We start from the raw sequence: 16,211 nt of genomic DNA, 5'->3' as shown, positions 1-16,211 counted from the left end.
TAGGGTCATATTGATGTGCCATCAACCGCACAAACTTGTAAAGAAACAGGTAAAAGAGTAAGTGTTGGTCTTACAAAACAACTTATGAACTAAGTATACGGTGTTCTGCCTGACTGTAGGATTGGTATATTATATTATTACAGTAGGTATACAATTTTAAATACACACCAGTAAAGTTAGTTATTCGAAAAGAACGAATCACGAATCGTGAGCGAACGAACTAAAACAAGAGCTACATATTTTACGATCCCGAAACCCAAATAACAAACTTTACACACCTTTATTAACTGGGTACTAGACTAGCTTCTTTTGAATAAAAACTTTAATACAAATTAACCCATTTTGCCAAAATAAAAATAAAATCTTCCACTTAATCCTTTCTTAGCGGATGCTAACAATAACATTATACCTAAAAACCTAATAATAATATTCGTAGTTTAAAATTTCAAGAATTCGTTTCGGCTGAGCCTTGAAGCCTATTTCAAACTTCAGCTTTCTTTGGCTGTGCGTCATAGAAAACAGTCAGAGTGGTCAGCAGAACAAACCATTTTATAAGTACCCAAGCTAATATAATGTTGTTACACAGCGTCCGGATGCCGCTTCATCATGTGGTAATTCAAGCTCGCTTTCTGCACAAATTTCTCCCCGCAAATTTTACACACCTTCCTCTTATCTCCTGTGTGAATCCTCTCATGCCTCATTAGCGTATTCTGCCTGGGATAAGACTTCAGGCAATACTTACACTCGAACTTTTTTACCGGATTGTGCTTCACCAAATGCTGCCTCAAATGATTCTGGTTGTAGAACATCATATCGCACTGTGAGAACGGGCATGGAATCGTTCTCTCTTTCATGTGGACCCTCCTTTGGTGGTTCATCATTTGAGACTTATTCAAGGTCCTGTAACCGCAGACTCCGCATGTGGGAATGGGCGCCCCGTGCGCGTCTGCCCTATGATAACCCAACTCAATCTTAGAGAACGTCCCATCACAATCAGGACAGTCGAAAAGCTTATGGATAGCCAAGTGTTTTCTTAACTGGCAGCCATTTTGGAATTTCTTATTACACGTCCCACATATGAACTCTTGCGAGTGATATATTTGCAAGTGATTTTTTACGAAGAAAAGTGTAGTGAACGTTCTGGCACAGAATTCGCAGAGGAACTTCTTTTTGCTGTCTTCCTCGACGACAGTGAATTTGGTTAGTAACGCCGCCATTTTAGAATCACCTGAAAATAAAGATGCCGTTTAGTTCTGGTAGCATTAAAGAGAATTGATCAGCAATTTTACTTTATTGTAGCATGGCAATTTAAATTGTAGTTAATGCTTAAATGAAATTTTTGCTAGAGCCCTAACGCTGCCTACTTAATATCAAAGTTATTACCATCTTAGAATGTAGTCTTCAACACCCGTTTTTTACTTTACGTTGTTTCTTTCCACTGACACAAACAAAATACATGGATTATTGTTTTGACGACAGTCTTGACTTAGTGGCTCGCGTACCGGACTACAACCTACAACGCCATAAAGGTTCAAAATTCGAATCCCATCGGGACCTAAGTACCTACCTACTCCCGGACTACTTAAGTAGGGGTAAACATAAAGGTACAAGTCCACGATGGACTGCCAGACTGCAACCGCAGGCTGCGGTTGATCGTAATGAAAAAAAAGAAAAAGTCAAAGAAACCGTGTTGGCTTGCAGTTTGCGCTCTGCAGTCCATCTTGGACTTATACCTTAAGAGTGATGAGTACGGTGATATAAGATCATGGGCGTTCTACGTAAGTAGGTTAAGAAATTACGGTTATGAGCTAACCCTCTATAGGGAACTACGTGATAAAAATTTTCATTGGTTTTGGACCAAGCGAAAATGATAATAAGGTTTGGTTGTTAGGAGTAAGGTCCTGTCACACATTAGTGCTTGAAGATACTAATATGAAGTGGCTGGCTGGCGCCCACGGGTAAACGTAATAGGTAAATGTATAAGTTTGTGATAATGTTTCTTTCTCTTACACGCAAAAGTAAGATAATTTTGAGTATTAAAGTTACATTACATAACATACATTAGAATAATAGGCTATTACGTCTCATGAAAGTTATAAATTACTGTATTTGATTGAAAAAGAGGCTGATAAAGGTGTGAGTTTCTTCCGCCACTTCTTCTCAGCACCAGCCCATATGTTGTCCCGAAGTGCTGGTAGGGCAAGCTATATTTGGGACGTGTATAAGTGCCCTATGTACCTACCTACTGAATAAACTATTTAAAAAATACAACGGTGAACGCGAAATAGCGGTCAAAATCTATAGGAGAATCACGATTTGAAAACTTATTAGTAAACATCAGAACAAGGACATTTATTTCGGAAATGATACACATATTTTATTTTACAAGATAATTTATTTAACAGACCATACAACTGAAATACTTTAGCTATAGCTACTCTAGTGACACTTTTGTTAAATTATAATAATTAAAATACCTTATATTCTTTAACTCAACATTTATGAAGAACAAAGATAGCTGGTAGGTACCTACTTTTAATTTTACTCATTGCACTATAAAATAATCAAATCAAATAAAAATTGAATATCTATAACAAATAAAAAACGTAAATGAGTCTTCTCTTTGAAAAAAAATAAAAAGTTTTTGAGTTAGATCAAAAAATAATTTGAGAATAATCTTAGAAGTAAGTAATAATAGACAGACAGTAATGGATGAGTTTTAAAGAATTTAACATTGATAGAATGCACATCTAAGACAGTTTAACAGACTAAGAAATCATTATTCTTTCGTGACAACGATATTGTAACACCGACAAAACTCTTGAAACACAGATTTTCATTGAAATAAAAAGAAGGGGACCACAAGTTTGTGTGACCCCGAAGCATGAGTGTGGGCCAAATAGATTCATCTCTGACAAATTAGAGGATCGTGTTCCTGCCAAAGACCAAGTGACCCGATGATGATTCATTTTTAAGCAATTCAGACTTGGTCCGGGTGCCGCTTCATCATATGGTAGCTCAAACTGGCTTTCTGCACGAATTTCTCTCCGCAAACGGTACACACCTTCCTCTTATCCCCAGTATGGATCCTCTCATGCCGGATGAGAGTATGCATCCGTGGAAACATCTTCTTACAGAACTTACACTCGAATTTCTTAACCGGATTATGCCTGACCTGATGGTCCCTCATTTCGTAAATACTAAAGAATTTCTCACCGCATTCCGGGCAAGGCACTGTCTTTTCGTTCATATGCACTCTTCTCTGGTGGCTAACAACGATGAATTTATTGTAATGCCTATACCCACACACCCCACAAGTGGGCATCGGCACACCATGCTCGTCAGCTCTATGATAAACCAGCTCCATCTTGTGGAATTTTTGTGAACACTCCGGACAGTCGAATAACTTGTGTATGTAAATATGCTTCTTCATCTTAAACACAGACTCGAATTTCTTATTGCAATGCTGACACGTAGACGCGACGTTATTGTGTATGTTTTCAATGTGACTTTTCAAGTGAGATCGTTGCTTGTAGACTCTGGGGCAATGTTCGCACGCGAACCCGTTTTTAACGGAGTCCTTTGACGCATCTGAAATTAAAATATAAGAGTTGTTTAGTTTGCATACTGACAGAAGTATACAATCATTTAAATATTTGACTGTAGAGATAGTATGGGGCGAGTACTTATCAATTGAATCTTAGAGCCAGACACAGTCATATCATATCAATCAAAAGGTCGTGTATAAGTTCTAAAACATTAGTGTATTAGAAGTTTTGTGAGTATTTTAGCGTAGTTTTAGTGTAGGTATTTAATTTAATGTTTAGGCGAGAATGATTCGTTCTTTAAATTATTGTAGATTTTAAACGGTCATTTGAAATAAAAAATGATAACAGGAACCTTAGTCCAGTCAATGAATGCTTTAACGACGGTGTAGAGAGAAATCCGTGGAACATAATTTCTGACCTCGGGACTTTATTTAGACTAGTTAGGAGGTGAACATAGCAAAAGTCCCCGCCCTTAGCCCTTGAGCCGCCGGGGAGAGGGGGGTTTAAAGGTACTATGCGGAATCGGAAACTATGCGTCCTAGTGGCATGACTACTATGAACCAAAAAAAGCTTATTCAATTTGCTACAGGTGAGACAGTCAAGTTTTTCTATATCTTTTATAGTTTTCACGGCATCTGCTCTAGAAGGTCTGTAATTTTGGAAATTTTATTTTTGTCTTACATGTTCCCATCAATAGAAAATCGACTAAATCAACATTAAGCAAACATTTTAGACATGTGGGAGCACGTTAAGCCTAGTTCCAGGGAGGGGACTGCACCGTGCGTATATTTAGACGACCCAATTGGAGCCACTTTTGACTCCTCATCACTGAAAAACTACTGTGCATTAACACTTCAAATGGCAATGCCAGATTTTGTATGGAAAGTGGCGTCTTTTTTTTTTCGCGCGGTCATCGATCAAACTTTGTTTTTTGATTACAAAATAGTGTAATAAACCAAACTTACTATGGCATGTATACCTCTAAGCTCAGTCTGAACTGAGTTACGAGCATTAGAAGTTTGATGATTTTCATACTAGATTTGCTTTTTGTGCGCAAGTTTTGTAAGAAATTGCAACAAAATATTGCGATATTTTTTTATTGCGCTGATTCTGCTCCATACTGATGTCTGGAGCATTTAATGGATGGTATTGTTTGTTTACACATACAATCTCACTAGTTTGATGCAATTTCTTACAAAACTTTGCGCGCAAAAAGCAAATTAGTATGAAAATCATCAAACTTCTAATGCTCGTAACTCAGTTCAGACTGAGTTTAGAGGTATACATGTCATAGTAAGTTTGATTTATTACACTATTTTGTAATCAAAAAACAAAGTATGGTCGATGGCCGCGCGAAAAAAAAAAGACGCCAATTTCCGGCATTGTCTTTTGGCTCATGTGTTGAGACTTGCAAGATAAACATCAGCTTCAAATTTCATAAATATACCTCAAACGGTTATTTAGGTATTGACGTTCAAAATTCTACATTTAGAACACTAAAATCTATCTAAAAATGTTAAATGTTAAAATTTACTGGTTTTTTATTTGTTTCTTTGTATTTACACATCTACCTATCTGTATGCCAAATTTGAACCTTCAAAGTCATCTGGAAGTTGTTAGAATTTGGTCTATAAGTCAGATATGTAGATTTTTGGACGTCAATACCTAAAGAACCGTTTGAGGTATATTTATGAAATTTGAAGCTGATGTTTATCTTGCAAGTCTCAACACATGAGCCAAATTTGAAGTGTTAATGCACAGTAGTTTTTGAGTGATGTGGAGTCAAAAGTGGCTCCAATTGATTCGTCTAAATATACGCACAGTGCAGTCCTCTCCCTGGAACTAGGCTTAACATGCTTCCGCATGTCTAAAATATTTGCTCAATGTTGATTTAGTCGATTTTCTCCTGATGGGAACATGTAAGACAAAAATAAAATTTCCAATATTACAGACCTTCTAGAACAGATGCCGCAAAAACTATACAAGATATAGAAAAACTTGACTATCTCACCTGTAGCAAATTGAATAAGCTTTTTTTGGTTCATAGTAGTCATGTCACTAGGACGCATAGTTTCCGAGGATTAAGCGAAAAACCGAAAAGTGGTACCTTTAAACCCCCCTCACCCCGCCGGCTCAAGGGCTAAGGGCGGGGACTTTTGCTATGTTCACCTCCTAACTAGTCTAAATAAAGTCCCGAAGTCAAAAATTGTGTTCCATGGATTTCCATCTATAATGCTTTATTGACTGGACTACCTTATGATCATAAAAAGAACGAATACGTTTGCGTACTAGACGTGATTTTACCCTGTGACCCACCTGGGAATCAAACCCTGAACCTAATAGTCACGAGTCTCAATCTCTTACTACTGGACTATGAAGGTATTCAGAGTGTCGACTATCGTCAGTGTTCTCTCATATTATAGTAACTCGTTGGGCGCCAGTTTATTGAGACTACATCATTACAAACCAGTTGAGTTAACTGCGCACTTGGCGGCCGTCACGCGGTGCGACGTCACATTGCCGCTCTGGCACGGGGCGAACGCGGGGATGTGTGCGGGTAAGAGTAGGCGCACACCGTTGATTTTTAGTTGGCCGATAGTTGTGCCCGATTTTAAATTGTATGAAGAATCGGCCAAATCGAATCGGCGTAGTGTGCGCACTCCCATACATGCCCATACTGATCAACCGCCCGACTAAACTATCGGCCGACGAAAAATCAACGGTGTGCGTCTACTCTAAGTGGGAGGGAGAGTTGCATTCCAGCGAGGTACGCAGTTAGCTTGATCAGACTGTAAAGCTACTATTTATTTTGGGATATCATTTTTGAGATAATGAAATTATGATTAATAAAATACCACTTTTGTTGCATTTCAATAATTCATACATAAAGTTACTCGTCGTACCTATACCTAAAAGCCGAATTAATAATATACATTTGTGTTCTTTTTAGAAATAAAACACCATTAATCTTAAGAAAATACGTATATTATTGGAACGGCAACTTACAGAATTATCAGTAAAATACCACAATAATAAAATTAGTTAACATGAACGCAATCTTTGTGACATTTCTTTAAGTGGTAGGTAGTTTAATTAAAAATTTAAAAAACCCTCAACGCAAAAACATTAAGTAACTTATTGAAGAGTAGAAATGAAATTAGAAAATAAGGTTTTATCGGGTCGGGGTACCGCTTAAGTACTTAAGTCAGCAAACCCTTTCATTTATGTTGGGGGTTTTCAATTTTGAGGGTTTTCGCGATTGAAAAATCCGCAAGATGGCAATACGTAGACGTGAGGTCCAAATGCTGCATGATTGGTTATTTTTGACATGACATTGACAGATATGTCAAAATCCACCAATCACGCAGCATTTGGACCTCGCGTCTACGTATTGCCATCTGGCGGATTTTTCAATCGCGAAAACCCTCATTAATTCAACATTCAATTTTGTAACGCACACCCCCACTCGGGTAATTTTACCCCCATAAATTTTCAACGGCTCAGCCGATTTTCATCAAACATAGCTAAGAACACTCGCGCTTGAAACACTTTTCATACAAAAAAAAAACAACATGAAAATCGCTTCAGTCATTTAGCAGCTATGATGTCATAGACAGAGAACCCCTCATTTTTCGACGGGGGTTAATGAAATATAACAAAAATGCAACAAATAATGCGTACATTAAGTGTCTCCAACTCGTATGGCCAGAGCTTGAGGAGTGTAATCAAATTCCTCCATTTACCTTTGGTAAATAAGATAGGGCTCATGTAGTGGAGACTACATGACCTGAGTCATGTAGTCTCCACTACATGAGGCTTAGTGTGAGTTTACTTCAAACGTCGTCACTAGTGAGCGGCGGCGTGAGAACGTAAAAAAATGGCATTAAAAGTATGACTGATTGTACAGCGCCCTTAGTGGAAACTTTGAAGAACTAAAATTTTCATACATTTTTTTAACGCGCTCACCTCACTAGTGAGGACTTTTGATGTAAACTCACACTCAGCCCACTGTAGGCCTAGGACGCGCGTCGCGATAAGCTTTATCTATTTTACGTGATAAGTACATATGTTTGTCGTCTGAAATCACCGAAAAGATTTTATCACGGCGCGCACCTTAACCCGGATGATCATGATAGGAATGTTTCTTAGGTAAAAAAGCAATAGTTTGAATCACTCCGTCAGTTAATTTATCAAAAAATACTCGACACGTACACTTTTTCAAACTAATGAAAATTTAAAGAGATAAAGTGCGAGTACAAAAGAAGATGCCCGTGAAGTCAAAGCGTGCTTAAGAGTAGCACTCTGTGACGTCACACGGAACTTCAACGCATCATAATTTCGTAATTACATGTTTGATTGACAAATAAAAATACACGTGTCCAATATTTTTTATAATAGCGCATTAAAAGTTTTTTTTTAGGAATCTAGCCTATTAAACTTTTTCCGGATGATACTTTTTCATATGGTAACTCAGACTGGCTTTCTGAACAAACATCTGCCCGCAAACCTCACACTTTTTCCTCATATCCTTAGTGTGAATCTTCTCATGCCTACTCAGGGTATGATTACGCGGGTATGTCTTATTGCAGAATCTACATTTAAACTTCATCACTGGATTGTGTTTCACCTGATGTAACTTCAAGTATCCGTTGTCGAAAAACATTTCCCCGCATTGGGGGCACTGGACGTTTTTCTCTTTCAAGTGCACGCGCCTTTGATGCTCCACTAACAAGTGTTCTGTCATACACTTATACCCGCAAACACCACAAGTGGGCAACTTCTTAGGCAGGCCGTGAACTTCAGCCTTATGACGCTGCAGCTTTTTCTTCATAAAACCTTTAGCACATACGTTGCATTCAAACAGCGTGTGCACATTCTTGATATGGTAGTCCAGTCGGGTCTGGTTTCCAAACTTTTTCTTACAAAAGCAAGTCGTAGTCGTAGCGTTTTCTAAGTGGCTTTTGTATATGTGATCTTTCACTTTGCCCGGCTTGTCCTCTTTTTTGCCGCATTCGATGCAGGTGTATGACTTACATATCTTACTGTTGCTCAGGCAGACAGTTGAACCAAGCAATGAGGAGTTCGTTGGCGCATCTGAAATTAAAATTTGTATTTACTTTTCTTTGACTAAAATAACGCAGGTTAGGTTTAGCAGAGATGTATTTTTTTGTCCACACGAAGATCACTGGAGTTATTAAAATTGAAGAAGCCATCGTAAATAGTGGAGTAAGCAAAAACAAAATTAAATTATACAAAAAATTTACTAGTAAGTAGCTTTTGGTTAGGAATAATATTCTCACTAAAAACGCAATGGTCGTAACTTTCAGACGTATCGATCCTTTCGTTAAATCACTACGTTTTACGACGTTTTTTCCCTTTCTTTGTTCCCGTTGAGTGCTTGCTGTTGCTCATTGGGAAAAAAATTATGTAATAGAGTTAATTGCGCACCTGGCGGCCGTGACGTCACATCGCCGCTCTGGTACGGACGGGGCGAACGCGGGGAGGTGTGCAGGTAAGTGGGAGGGAGAGTCGCATTCCAGCGCAGTTAGCTCGATCGGGTTGTAGCAGTTACTTCGCTCCGTGAAACGATTTCGAAATTAAAACCGTTACAAAAAATAATGTTCATTTTGTTTAAAAGGGCTGATTAGTTAGTTTATTTAGTTAAATCTTGTGAATAATGAAGCGAATTACTTAAAAATAATGCTAAATCTAAAAGGTGGGCAAAAGTGTCAGCTTACTATGGGTTTTTATAGGTAGTGAATAGACATCCATGTTCGTTCGCGAATCGAACATTGCTCGCGTTCGGAGACGTTCGGCGCGCGTCCCGTGCGTGAGCTCACACATTTCGATGTCCGACCATAGAAAGTCGGATTATTAGGTACCTTACGTCCATCTAAGTTTCCAATTTAATTTAATTTAAAAGATACTGAATAAACATTTCTTCTTTTTGTCTATCAATTTCTGTCTGCCTAATATTTAATTCTAAATAGGTAGAATCGGCGATTTTGCGACTGTATCGATGCAGCATAGCGATTTCGCGACTTCATACTATCGGAGTTCGGACGCGGTATTGGAATCGCCCGTTTTAGCGATTGCTGTCGCTCCGTCGAGCTTCCGAAAAGCGACTCAATCGCCACGTTTGGCGTTTGTAAGATAGCGGTGTGGATAGCAATCGCCGATCCTAAGGCTGAGTTGCACCACCTAACTTTAACGGTAACTAAGACGATAACCGGTGCTTTTTGTATGGAGTATAGATGACCCAAACTGAACTATCTCACCAAACTTATTGACAGAGGGGCGCCACCATCGTTCAACTTTATAGTTTCCGACATGGCAAAAATCGGAATCAGCGCTTCGGTATTGACGGTGGCGCCCCGCTGTCAATGTCACGGATAGGACAGTTCAGTATATTGGGTCTATATGATGAAATTATGATGGTGCAACCCAGCCTAAAAGTAGCAAAATTAAATGTACTGTGGCTCATTATATTTTGGGGTAAAGATTTAAAAACAAATAAGAATACAATAGCTCAGTAATTAATTAGTGTAATCAATATAGTTAACAAACTATTTTGGATTAAACATGATACTTAACAGTAAAATGCAATATGATGACATGTCTTTCACTATGTTTTAAATACAGCAATTTTGGGCAAATAAGTTTTTTAAGGATGCACTCTTACGCCTGTTTTCACAAACAATACTTGCTTAAGTGAAGCAGCAAATCGAAAGGAGAGCGTTGAATAGAGCTCTGTGATTGGTTCGCGTGTCATATGCGTCCACGCGCACTGTGAGACCTCATAGTAAAGTTCGTGTATTGTAGGGGCAGAGTAAATACAAATGAGTAGGTCATCTTCATAGAAACGCACCGAGCACGGTTTGTATGTGAGCGCGCTAATACGTATGCGGCGCGCACGCACACAACAAAAAACAAAACTCGGCGCAACTCCCCGCTAATCCACGCTAAATTTTGTCAGTGTGTGCGTGCGCAGCGCATACGTATTGGCGCGCTCACATACAAACCGTTGCGTTTCTATTGAGATGACCTACTCATTTGTATTTACTCTGGCGACGGTGACGTCACATCGAAGTTGTGATTCGGATGAACAAAGCGAATACGGAGAGATATACGGGTGAGTGCGAGGGAGTCGCATTCCAGCGAGGTGAGCAGTTAGCTCGATCGGGTTGTAACCAGGGATGTTATGGATATCCGTAACCGAAACTATCGGATATCCGAAATAAAAAAATATCCGTAACCGTAACCGATTCAAAAGTTTCGGATAAAAGCGAATTCTGTCTAAATCTTAATATTTGTTACTTGTCTGGCATTCCCTGGCACCATCTAATATCCCCGCCTGTTTTACCTTTATCATAGGTGTCGTCATAGTACATAAAGTGGCTAAGTATGTGGATCGCACAGCATCTTGCTATTTGAATTTAACATTTTTAAAATTATAATATCTGTAACCGAAATTATCCGAAACTTTCGAATAATCCGAAATGATTTCATATTCGTAACCGTAACCGAAACCGGTATAATATTATTCTAATATCCGTAACCGTATCCATAACCGAAACTTCATATCCATAACATCCCTGGTTGTAACATTCCCAGCTGCCTTCCCCAGCCCCCCATATTAGGCTTTTCATAGGTTACAAAACACACCTAAGCCAACTCCGGGTGTTTCTTCATAAGGTGATACTTGAGACTGGAGGACTGAACAAACGCAGCGTCGCAGACGTAACAAAAATGTCTCTTGTCGTTTAGATGCATCATATGGTGCGAAGTCAGGTTCTTTTTCCACTTGAAGGTTTTGTCACAATACTGGCACTGGTACGGCCTCTCCGACGAGTGAGACGGCAAATGCCTTTTCAGGTAGGATAGGTTCTTGAATTGCATATCGCATTCGGTACAAGAATACAACTTCTCATTCATATGGTCCAATTTCTGGTGCTGGATCACCTGAAAGGTTTTGGAAGGTTTAACCTTTGTTCGGCAGGAAAGTTCTCGAGTGGCGACCACGGGCTGGAAGACGTAGCGTGGGCAGGCCTCCTACTAGCTGGACCGACGATCTGGGGAAGGTCGCGGGAAGAGCCTGGATGCGGGCAGCGCGGGACCGTTCCTTATGGAAAACCTTGGGGGAGGCCTTTGTCCAGCAGTGGACGTCATTTGGCTGAAACGAACGAACGAACGAACCTTTGTTCTATTTGTTAGTTATGACGTCTACTGCTGGACAATGGCCTCCCCCAAAGATTTCCACAACCGGTCCGCACTTTCCGCGACCTTCACCAGATCGTTGGTCCACCCAGTGGGAGACCATGAAGGAGAGAGATTGTTCTATAGCAGGGGTGGCCAACTTGATTAGACATAGATCTACTGTTTACTAACGAAACCCTGGGCATCTACCACTTACATACTTCTTGAAATCTTAAATGAAACAGCATAGATTAGTACACAATCATGTAGTATTGTTTGCCTTGCCACGATCGACTGCACTAATAGTCGCGATCGGCCGGCTGGCCACCCCTGTTCTATAGCATAGGCTATGGTCAGTCCTGTTGTCCTCCTAATTGCCCCTCCTGGAGGAGACAATAGGATTGATCCTGTTGTTTCCCTGGGAACAACAGGACTGCACGACGGCAAATTAGGGACATGTGAGTTAAAAAAGTTACTTATTGAAAGTATCAAACCACAAAAGATCGCTACTCAGTCATTCAATTCTTTGTTACTTAGCCATGTCTAAATTAGTTATTTGGACATTAGATTTGATTGATTGGATTAGTCCATTTGATTTTAAAAGCATGTTTCAAGCAGGCTACAAAGTTACTTGAGAGCTGGTCACATGGGTTGACAGATCTCTGATCTTTAAACTAAGACGTGTAAAACCGTTTTTTAAAAGACAATTTGCGGAAAGTAAATTACTTCTAAAAGGACAGCTAAAAGACTACCTGGAAAGGGAATGCGAATTTCTTCCCGCATGCCAAGCACTGCGGCCTTGGGATGCCGTGAGCCTCCTCCAAATGCTTCGTACGCAAGTAGGTGCGCACTTTCGCTGGACACAAGTAACAGCCGTACAACTTAGGCCGCCTCTTTAGGTGCACATCTCTATAGTGCTGCGAGAACAGTCCCAGCTTCCCAAAGGGCTTTCTACACCAGCTGCATATGAACTCTTTGACCCCGTCGTTTTCCTTGAGGATGTAAGGCATCAATTTTTGGTCAGCGCACCCTAAAAAAGAAAGATAGGGTGAGCATCTTGCTGGTATTTGAACCTAAAGCCTGGTCCGTGAGCACGTAGAATCCCGTCCAATGACCCCAAGCTACCCATCCCTATCGCTCGTAATTATGTTGCTGTCGCGCTCGCACAGTCACTGCGGGCGCCCGTCGCACAGTCGCGACATAATTACGTGCGAGCGATAGGGATGGGTAGCTTGGGGTCATTGGACAAGATTCTACGTGCTCACGGACCAGGCTTTACTAATGCAGTTTGTTTGTTTTTTGTACTTTTTCTTATGTTACTCAAGTATTTGAGTCTGTAAATCATCATCTCATGTTGATGAGCGGATTATGGAAGGTAAGTACAACTCCTTAAGGCTTAGGTAATCCCTAATTTTAAAGTGATTAGCTCTGAAAGTTGCCTAGAGTAAAGTTCTTAGCAACATTATCATTACCTATGTTAATGCTAATGTTGCTAAGAACTTTACTCTAGGCGTTTAGCAACTATTTTGAAGATAAAATTTGTGGCACCACATTTTCCGCGTATATAAATTCTAGTGAGGATTTGGGGGTCCTAATTCAATACAGAATTGTTATAGTATTATTTGATACTATAAATTTGATTATACTTTGCATAGTAATAGATATATCGTGATGGTTTCGCTGGAAGGATACTCTGCAGCGCAACCACTTTCAATAACAAAATACGGCGAAACCTGTGACATCATTTTTTTTTTAAATAGGACTAGAATTTTAAAGACATTTCAAAGATTTATTTTAGAAACTTACACTAGACTAGTTAAATCAAAAGTAGTTCCGCCGGAGAGCATGACGTGAATTATCCTACAACTCCTAAGCGTTAAGGAGTTGTACTTTCCATCAACATGGGATGATGACTAGCTGATGCAAACACCCTAATAACTTTAGAAACTATACTTATATTATACTGGTTAAGGAATTGTCCTCCAACTCCTAAGCCTTAAGGAGTTGTACTTACCTTCCATCATCAGCTCATCAACATGAGATGATGATTTACAGACTCAAATACTTGAGTAACTTAAGAAAAAGTACAAAAAACAATATTTATAGTGCCTCGCGTTCGCACTTTCAGCCACCCTAAAAGCTGTCTGGCAAGGCGAAGGAACCATCAGAAGTGTCTGGCTGATGAGGAAACTTCATCAAATGATAGTTCAAATATTTTGTGTAAATATCAGCTTTTATAGTATGACGTAAGTAGGACTACATTTTCATGAACTTTAAGGTGTCTGGCTAAGGACTGCAACCATGGTAGGTGTCTGTCAATTAATGACGTCATTTCTAATGACATTTTGAAGGAAATATCAAAAAATCAGCCTTTATACTTTGACGTAATTAAGTTGGTATTTTACACACCTTTAGTACCGTCTGTCTGCCAAAGCCACCATGACCCAAACTTCATGTTTGGCCATGGTTCTTAGCTATGTTGGGAGCATGCGCTGACAAACTTTCAGCCTTTATAAAATAACGTAGGTCTGGCGTTCAGTAGCTCTTAGTCTATAAATAATGATCTCCCGTGTCCTCTTTAACAGATGGAGCGATTAATCCCAACTTAACAGTTTAAGAATCATAAAAGTTGGCTCAAGCGTAACTACCTGTCGCTTTAAGAAGAGACACTGGATCCTAATAAAGATACATTTTAAGCGTACGCTTAAAAGTATGTCGCGGGAGGTGCCGGTACTTTGACGCCGTGTGTATAATAAGTTTTGAGCTCATAATCAAGATACATTTTGGAATTCTTACTAACCTTCATAGCATCCTATCATTTTCGACTTATTCTAAATTTCACATGACACGATTTCTTTCGGAATAATATGAGCGATTTTCTAGCCTAGGCAGCTGGTAGAACCATTTATATTAACTACGGTTTTTAGGTTGGTACTTTGTTATGCATACTTAGGTTGTAATGTCATGTAAGGATTTGCCACACTGTATACGGTCTGCGGTCAAAGTAATCTGACCTGACCGCAGACCGCATCCAGTGTGGCATGTCCTTATAGGTACATAATGAAAGTCAGTGTTAAATTTAGTTAGTTGTATTATTAAGTAAGTAGGCGTTAGGAGGTAGCCCCGAGATGACACACGAGTCAATCACAGAGCTCTATTCAATGCTGTGCATAAGATTTGCTGCTTCACTTAAAGCAAGCATCGTTTATGAATACGCCCGTATCATTATTATTATACTTATGCCCATAAGTAAATCAGCAGTCGAGTCTACATGAGCTGATGATGATCTCCATTCTTGCCTGCCATTGATCATAATCAGTAATGGTTCCGCAAAGTGTGCTGTTTAACCGACGACTTCTGCACAAATGCTTTATTGCAAATCTTGCACGAATACTGTTTCACCCCCATGTGCACTAAAATATGGTCTTTCAGGTTATTCTTCCACCTAAACTCCTGCCCACAAAAATCGCATTTGAACCTCATCAAATTACCATGGGTAAGCATATGCGATTTCAGACTAAAACCATCATAGAACTTCTTATCACAGACGTCGCAAGTGGCGGTCCTCTCTACTAGATGCACCTTCCTCTGATGATTTAGCACCTCACATGGGAACCTGAACCTTTTCTGACAAACCCCACAAGATGGAGCGGGAATCCCATGGATTTCTTCCAAATGGTACGCACGGAGGTACCCTGGGACTTTTTGAGGACAGTGGGGACATTTTCGCTCTCTCGGACGGCGCCGTTTTAAGTGAACGTAGCGGTGGTGTTGCGAGACAAGCGGTTGCGACGCGAACGTTCGCTCGCAGAGGTTGCATGTGTAACGCTCGTTCGCTACGCTGTAATAGTCCGCGCGTTTCCTGTTCCCTGTAGAAGAAAGATGGCCGTCACTTCCTTCGTCCGGGCTATACGAGTATATCTTACAGATTCACGAGTTCATAGTTGTTGTGATTAAGTGGAATATTGTTGGGTGGGTTATACCTAGTTTGAAAGTGATTTAGGACGTGTTATTGATTTTGATTTCCTTGAATAAATATGTTCGTCTTAAATTGATTTCTTTGGATATACCTGAATGACACACACGCCATGTAATTACGTAGTTGACTATTTTTATTGCGTTCTTCAGTTAAAGTAAATTTAAAGATACTTTGATACATTTTGAACACGTCTATATCCTTCCTACTAATATTATATTGTGAGAATGGATGTTTGTTTCTGTTCCACACTTAAACTAAACCGACAAAATTCAGGAGGTATTGGGCGAAATATCATTGCTTAGCAAAATATCAAATGAAATAAACAAATCATGTAATAATTACTTTAATTTTCATTTTACAACACGTTATATTACTATAACTATTTATTACACAACAGTCTTAAACACGGCTGCTTTGTTGTATAAAAACAAATATAACTATATGAGTATGTACTACGCATAGTACTATGTATGTATAAGGAAAAAACT

The 16,211-nt window shown here is 39.5% G+C and overlaps 2 protein-coding genes across 10 annotated transcripts in view; one reads left to right on the top strand and one right to left on the bottom strand.

Moving 5' to 3' along the window:
- Positions 1-16,211, top strand: part of LOC135086216 (gastrula zinc finger protein XlCGF26.1-like) — an 80,538-nt gene that overhangs the window by 28,084 nt on the left and 36,243 nt on the right. The window lies entirely within an intron of this gene.
- Positions 1-16,211, bottom strand: part of LOC135086218 (zinc finger protein 569-like) — a 33,854-nt gene that overhangs the window by 4,411 nt on the left and 13,232 nt on the right. The window contains exons 6-8 of one of the 9 annotated variants that reach the window (XM_063981044.1): positions 12,497-12,774; positions 11,214-11,510; positions 3,573-3,591 (exon numbers count right to left, since the gene is read on the bottom strand). The exons of 2 other annotated variants lie outside the window; for them this stretch is intronic. In XM_063981044.1, coding sequence (XP_063837114.1) covers positions 11,214-11,510; positions 12,497-12,774 — 575 coding nt within the window. In that variant the 3' untranslated portion in view covers positions 3,573-3,591. Of the gene's footprint in view, positions 1-225; positions 1,229-2,375; positions 3,592-7,198; positions 8,643-10,602; positions 11,511-12,496; positions 12,775-14,857; positions 15,614-16,211 lie in introns of those variants that run through there. 6 more of the 9 variants (XM_063981043.1, XM_063981041.1, XM_063981038.1 and 3 more) reach the window with 6 other exon arrangements.

The sequence above is a fragment of the Ostrinia nubilalis genome, chromosome 30, assembly GCF_963855985.1.
Source record: "Ostrinia nubilalis chromosome 30, ilOstNubi1.1, whole genome shotgun sequence".
Lineage (NCBI taxonomy): Eukaryota > Metazoa > Arthropoda > Insecta > Lepidoptera > Crambidae > Ostrinia > Ostrinia nubilalis.
Note: the sequence above shows the minus strand (reverse complement) of the source record. Positions and strands in the feature narration are given on the sequence as shown.